At 46.1% G+C, this 7,147-nt stretch overlaps 2 protein-coding genes across 3 annotated transcripts; one reads left to right on the forward strand and one right to left on the reverse strand.

Moving 5' to 3' along the window:
* LOC130528808 (putative claudin-24) lies at window positions 1–1,321 on the forward strand. Its single transcript, XM_057038536.1, has one exon. The coding sequence runs from the start codon at window positions 256–258 to the stop codon at window positions 907–909; it is 654 nt and encodes a 217-aa protein (XP_056894516.1). The 5' UTR covers window positions 1–255; the 3' UTR covers window positions 910–1,321.
* A 2,376-nt stretch (window positions 1,322–3,697) lies between these two features.
* On the reverse strand, window positions 3,698–7,051 carry cldn34a (claudin 34a). Of its 2 annotated transcripts, none has more exons than XM_057038535.1 (2): window positions 6,933–7,051; window positions 3,698–5,279 (listed from the first exon to the last, which is right to left on the reverse strand). In XM_057038535.1, exon 2 carries the CDS (start codon window positions 5,213–5,215, stop codon window positions 4,475–4,477), a length of 741 nt encoding a protein of 246 aa, XP_056894515.1. In that variant the 5' UTR covers window positions 5,216–5,279; window positions 6,933–7,051; the 3' UTR covers window positions 3,698–4,474. The 2 variants fall into 2 exon arrangements, with proteins under 2 accessions (XP_056894515.1, XP_056894514.1); XM_057038534.1 differs by having other exon boundaries at window positions 6,760–7,039.
* Between the last annotated feature and the right edge of the window lie 96 nt (window positions 7,052–7,147).

A 7,147-nucleotide genomic window follows, 5' to 3' on the forward strand; every position in this document is an offset into this window, starting at 1 on the left:
CCGTTGCCCATTGGCACAGCAGCCAGGGCAGGAGGACCACAAAGGGGAGGTCCGTCCAGGCCCCCTCTCCTCTCCACAGCAGAGGATGTGTGCTCCGCACTATTTGCGAACAAGCCTCCACTCCAATTATCAGGTGTTGTGAGCAGCTCCTGTCCTCGCCGGACATCCACGGGCCCCTCGACCTCGAGTGCAGCGGGAGAAGGACTCTTGTGGTTCGGTCAAGTGTGGGAGCCAGGGTTGGTCAGAGGGACAGAGATGGACACCTGGGCCTGCGCTCTGGAGCTGCTGGGGATGCTGGTGTATGCCGGAGCGTGGCTCTGCGTTCTGGCCACCACCCTCCTGCCCCAGTGGCTGACCATGTCCACCGCGCTGCTGCCCGTGGAGAGCTACAGGCTGGGCCTGTGGGAGACCTGCGTGGTTCAGGACATCAGAGGGACGGAGTGCCGAGCCTACGACAGCCTTCTGGGCCTCTCCACTGAACTCAAGCTGTCTCGCATCCTCATGTGCGTGTCTCTCGCCGTGGGCATGCTGGGAATGCTGGTGGCCATTCCTGGACTTTACCTGGTCAACAGCTGTGGGGAACATGGCGGCAGCCGAACCAAGAGGGCCTTAACCGTCACGGGAGGGGTGCTGGGAATGCTCGCTGGAGTTTTGTGTCTGGTTCCCGTCTCCTACATGGCCCATTTGGCCGTGATACACTTCTTCGATGAGAAAGTGCCCGACGTGGTGCCCCGGTGGGAGTTTGGCGACGCCATGTTCTGCGGCTGGGCCGGGGGGCTCCTCCTCATATTGGCCGGGCTCCTTCTGGTCAACCCTTGCTTATGTTCCCAGACGGAAGCTCAGCCGGCGCAGCGGCGAAGGTATCAGGCTGTCAGCGCCTCCTACAGGAAGCATTCGGAGTACGTTTAACAATTACTCTCGCAGAGACTTAAAAGCACAAATCACCCGTAGAACTGCATTAGAGCTGCGCGGTCCCGACGCCGCCGTTGCTGTTTTAGCTTCGTGGGGTTTGATCTAACATTAACAGCAAAGATGAGAGTTCGTACGGAGCACCAACGCCAAATCCTCGGTGAATGTACCGGGTTTCGATGGCTCCCCTGCACAATCCCTCCCCCCATTTCCCCGCTGTGAGCAGTAAGACAAGGATTATGTTTTGGAAAAATGTTACATGTTGCTTATCAGCAAAGACAAATAGGTCATTTTAAAGCTACAGTTTGAAATGCTGTGATTGTAACTTATTGTCAGTGGTGCAATGAGGAAACACTGTTTAGTGACGGGCACGCAGATGATTCATATAAAGAATGTTGAAACTCCTTTGAAACTTTGTCCTTTTTTTCCTTGCGTCCTCTGTTTAGAGTCATTTCTTCCTTCAGCCAAGGCAGAAGTTGAAACGTGGCTTTGGCTTTTTCTTGATTCTATTTTGGTGCGCCGCGGCCCCCGGTGGCCCTGGAACCAGACGACACGCTGAGCGGAGGGGTGGCGGGGACCGAAAACAGCCGTCTCGCTCCGTCAGGTGTGCCTGTGGTGGTGGAAACACAGCGTGAGACTAATTCCATCAGATTTCCTGGTTGCTCACTGAGCTAAGCTGTGTTTAATGAACGCTCTAATGGCCAGCGTGTACTGGGAAGAATGCAGAATGGGTCGCCCTCGCTTGCTTTGACATAATTACACAAATTTGGGGAGGTCAAAGGTCAGTGCCGCTCTCTGCAATCCAAAACTCACCTGCAGAGACATACGTGCATTCAAGGGCTTCGTTTAGGTTTAAGGTGCCAAACCTCCTGCTTGGGGCCCAAATATAACATTTTTAAAAATATTCTTTTGACATTAGTGTGGGGGGGAGGTAGCTTACATGCTGCACCAGACTCATAGCATGAATTGTCAAATTTGGTCATAAATCCCCCCTTTTATTTAATGTAAAACACTTTCTATGGACGGGGCTAAAGATGAAAACAAGATGTTCTTTATGATTACTGTTGATTATCCAGGCGGGAGCGGACAGTGTGGCAACATAAAGGAAATGGGATGTCTGCTCATGAGGGGTGCAAACACACACACACACACACACACACACACACACACACACACACACACCACACACACACACACACACACACACACACACACTCTCACAGCCCCTGCACATGGAGATGATCCACCCGATAAGATACGATGTTCTGTGTCATTCACCGCTCTTAACTGATTAAGTCACGATGTTTCTCACACTCAAGTTTGTGATTTAAAGGCCATTATCTGTCTTATCTGATGAGCACTAAAGTTTTTCACATCAAGTCCTTTTATTATATAATAATAACACAAAGGAGCGTGTTAGAGCAAATCTTTAGGCAATAATAGAAAATCTTAACCCCGAGCAACACCCCCCCTCTAGTTTTCTATATTAGAAACTTTTAAAATGTGAGATTTTTGGGTCTTTCAAATAAGCATCCAAACTCAACCTGTCACCCATAGAGTGACAGCTCTAATCAGAGCGCTGGGCGCTACCAACCTCTGTCCTGTTATGAAGATGCTGTCCAGGCTGAGTCTGAGACTTAACTGTCTTTACAGCAACTTATCTGTTTTTGGGTTTTTTTTTTATCAACCTTTAACCTTTAAATTTTAAGAAACTTTAATTTCACCTTTGCACATTTGCACATTGTCTGCTGTGAATCAAGTTCAGGTCGCTTTTATTTATTTATTTTTGTTAATTTCTACAGGGATAAAGTCTGTTTGAGAGGTGAATTCGTTTTTTGTTATTAATCTCTTGAATATATTCTGAGTGTTTGGGCCTTACACACACACTGCAGTGCCTACTAACTTTGCTAAACCTTCACATGTCACATGTCTTATCAGTCCTCCATTATCATGAGTGAAAGCGAATAGATCCACCAGCACGGCTGATTAGATACGATGTAATGAAACATCTCAGTGTGTTATGTGAGGCATATCTGGGAGAAATGTGCCTGAAAGAGCGGGGATTGGAAAAATAGACAATTCTCATCTATTTTAAGGGGTGTTTTTGATCTGGGGGCTTTTTCCTTTGGTTCTGTTCCACCTTTTATCCCCTCCCAGAACGCTGTTTTTGACAGAGAGAGCTGTGCTCATCTGAAGGGCCTTTTGTTCCTCAGCTGGCCGCCTCCAGAGAGGTGCAGCGGGCCAGTGAGTACGCGTACGTACGCACGTGTGTGTGTGTGTCTTTCATGTGGCAGCCCTCTGCCATGCTCACATGCTTGCTTTCGTCAGCCTCCCACCCAGGTCACATGAGCAGGGCCTCCAGTCAACCTGCCTCCACACACGGGGCCAACGCCTTCGGCCTATCACGGCGCCTCCTCGGGCCCGTGCAGAGATAACGCTCGGTTATTACATCAACGCCGCGTGTTTACTGCAGAGGAGAAGTCTGGATAACACTGGGGAGATAAACGTGATTATAACATCTGTCCCTGAACTCAGCACGTCTCTGTTCCCAACTCACCGATACTTTATCATTTAATCTGGAGTGTGACGGTAATCACAGTATAGACCTGTGGGTTTAAATGCCAGCTGTGCTCACAGCAGTGCACGTTTAGCGTCCGTCACAGGCTTTGTTTTTAACTCTTTCTGGTTTCATCAGTGAGACAGAGCTTTAAAAATGTCAGAATTTATTCTCCAGTGAAGAAAGAAGCATACAAATAAGTGTCTAAATATGAAAAATGCTGCACATGCATCGGATAAAAGGGCATTTAAAAGTAAATCCCTTAAAAATGTACTTCATTTCCCTTCATTACAGTCCTTACAGAACACTTAAATTCCACTATCATTCTGCAGACACCATTTTATTTAATTCATCTATTTAGTCTGAATGAAAAAATGGTTCACGTACAACAAAGAAAAGAAAAAAGGCTTTGCACCATTCGCACCAACGTCCAGTGTTCAGTACGTTGCGCTTAATTTACTGAAGAAAAACAAACACGTGCTCAGTTTAAATAGGAGGAGATGTTTAGCAGATAATACAGTATATAACAGCGGGTCAAGGGTGCAAAACACTGGAGGTGTTAGAGCTATACCACCTAGATCAGCTTTAAACATGGCTCGAGCTTAGCATCACTGTCCACAACAAAAACAATATTAGTAATTCACAAATGCACAGGACCCTTCTAACACACACAATCACGTTGGCTGGGATCAATATTATTGTCAGTTTCACATTTGAGTGGCTTCTATTATCTGGCTCTGCAGCAGCGTTCGCTTCTTCTTCTTCCCGGATTATGAAAACTTCCTCTTCCATATTCCTCATAACCCTCCTCCTGTTTGTGTGTGTGTGTGTGTGTGTGTGTGTGTGTGTGTGTGTGTGTGTGTGTGTGTGTGTGTGTGTGTGCGGCCTGTCCCAGTTTTACAACAACACAAAGTTTGTTTTAATCACCTGTGTACGTAGGATTCACCTGATTATTAACAGTAATCCCTTTCTTTTGATTCCAGTGTGTAATGTATTAAACATAATAAACTAAGAAACGTCTTCACTCAGATATGCTGGATTGTCTCTGCCATGGTTCTCTGGGTTTACCAGGCTGGTTTTTGTCTGGGGCCCGAGGACGGGCTCTCCGGTGTCTCTGGGCTCCTGTGATCTCAGGCTCCTGCACACGTAGCGGTAGGAGAGGAAAAGCAGCCCACTTATGAGACTCAGTACCGAGGCAAAGATGCCGACGCCGATGGCCGAGCCGATCTGCTGCCTGACGGGAGCGGAGGGGAGCTGGAACTCTTGAGGAAAGTCAATCGTGTTGTTCTTCGCCACAGAATTTATGTTCCACAGCAGCGGCACCAGACACAACCCGCTGGTCAGCAAGTACAGCATCCCCGCCAGCACGAAGACCAGCCTCATGTTCCGGCGGTCCGCCACAGAGAAGTAGACCAACCTCATGGCCACCGCCCCGCATATGTTCGCCACCAGGCCCGCCACTACCGCCAGCATCATCAGAACCTGAGCCACCGGGATCTCCGCAGGAGCGAAGGGCGCCGCGATGCTGATGCTCTGGCAGTTCTCCACTTTGGCGAGGACGTGGCTGTAAAAACAGGCCCGCCAGATCCCCACCCACGCCACGCCCGAGGTGATGACGGACGTGTTGCCCACGTCCAAGTACCACAGCCTCCACTCGTTGAGGCCCGTCGTGATCATGACGAAGATCCAGGCCAGGCACCCGAGCAAAAGGCCCAGGAACTGGGGGTGAGCCGTTTGCACCAGGTACATCGTGCACGGCGTCTGCTGGTGCTCACAGATGCTCGCTGACGGGAGACTCACACATGCTTCAGACCTGCAGGGAAACAACAACATGTCAACAAAGGCCTGTGTTTATGAGCGCCACGTTTACCCTTTTTAAAGCACTGGTTCAACCAAACCTTCATGAGGGGGCGCTCAAAACAACAAAAACCAAAATAAATGTTTTATGTCAGGTGATGGTGGGTGTGGCCTACATTCACAAAATATGTAAATCAATCCAATCCCACTTCTTCCTATCAATCCTGTTAATTATTAACCCACGAACATCACCTGCTTCCTTCTTTTTTTCTCTCCAAATGCTGACCTTTTTACATGTTTAGATTTTTTTTAACCATGATTTAGATCTCCTGTTGTGATTAAACTTGTAAACTTCATATAACAATAAAAGTTCACTAAAGCTTTCATTGTGTTTCCCGTCATATTGGTTTGACATTTGTAACTAAACAATATCAGTGGGGTGATAAATATGATAAATATGTACAAATCTGTCTACAGGCCATATTTCTGACAGACGTCAAAGTTATTCATTTCTCTTAAGAACAAATTCCTCATACATTTCTAAAACTGTTTGATGGTTTTAATGCGGCTTTAACTCCACCTGAAGGTTGGTGTATAATTTTACTCCACAGAGCGAAACACAAAAACCAGTTTGACTTTACGTGACCTTTAATCCCCAGATTATAAAACCCCTCTATTATATTTTGGGAAGAATGCCTTAAAGTTGTGAAAGATTCTTGTTGTTCCAGACTTCTACCCATTTAAACACAGAAACAACAGCAAATACTATATATGAAAGTGGATTTTCTACAGGTTTGGTGTGAGATAAAAAGTTGTTTTTTTCTTTTCTGCTCTGTCGAGTTTGTGGAATTCTTGTTTTGTAGGCCTATAAATAGCAAATATTACTGCTACTGTAGTTAGTTTGATATCTCATCTATTATGACAGTGAATAAATGGTTTTAATGATTCAGATCATATAATCATGACATCTGCAGTTGGTCCGAACACAGTTGAGTCTGTTGTTCAACAGGTTTTGACTCTGTCTGAACCATTTTTACTCAGGCCAATTTATTGAGTTTTGACACTCCTGCGGGGACCTTTGGAACTCAAAGACCCCTGTGTCTTCTAGAACCACTTTGAAAGAGAACTTGCATCATTTGGACCCCAAAGACTCACAAACAACAGCAGTTTTACCTGATTATTACCTAATTTCGATTAGTGTATTATTATTAAAATAGATGAATTATCAAGTACACACGGTTGCAACACGTCAGCAGTCCCTACTCACGTAGGTGATGTATGTACACAGACAAATGCGACTAACTTCTTGAACATCTGGAGTTACACAGTTCAATCAGCTTATTTTCCATAATACTATTAAATTATTCATCTCTTTCCTATAGCTGAAGCCATCGTGTGACAGAAGCCATTCAGAGATGTCGGGAGTGAAACATTTCCTCTTTTACGTGACCTAAAAACAGCAACGTAAATGTATAAAATGTTACAGAAATATTTACCTTCTGATCAGCACCTCACAGGATGGAAATCTATTTTACGGTTGGTCGTTTTACAGTACATGTCGAGAAGGTCCTCCCAGTTTGACTTTATTGTAGTTAATGATTGTCTGTTTAATTCCTTCCATGGATGCTGTAAAATACAACAGCGTTTTACCTCCTGTCCTTTAACTCACCTCCATTAGCCTCAGTCCTAATATCTGCATCTCTGTATTCTCTCTACGCATCCAAAATGTGTTTTGACCACAGGTGAGCATGACCGCCCAGGGATCGACTCCTTTGTGCAAGGGGAAGTAAGTCGTCTTCGGCTTATCACTAAACAGAAGGGTGTGGTGATGTTAATGAGTGACAGAATAAGCCGATGGCCAGACAGCCAATCATCAGAACAATG

This window comes from Takifugu flavidus, chromosome 7, assembly GCF_003711565.1.
Source record: "Takifugu flavidus isolate HTHZ2018 chromosome 7, ASM371156v2, whole genome shotgun sequence".
NCBI classification, from domain to species: Eukaryota; Metazoa; Chordata; class Actinopteri; order Tetraodontiformes; family Tetraodontidae; genus Takifugu; species Takifugu flavidus.

Excerpts from the sequence above, each read along its gene's own strand:
- cldn34a (XM_057038535.1), bottom strand. The coding sequence starts at position 5,215 with ATGTACCTGGTGCAAACGGCTCACCCCCAGTTCCTGGGCCTTTTGCTC.
- LOC130528808 (XM_057038536.1), top strand. The coding sequence starts at position 256 with ATGGACACCTGGGCCTGCGCTCTGGAGCTGCTGGGGATGCTGGTGTAT.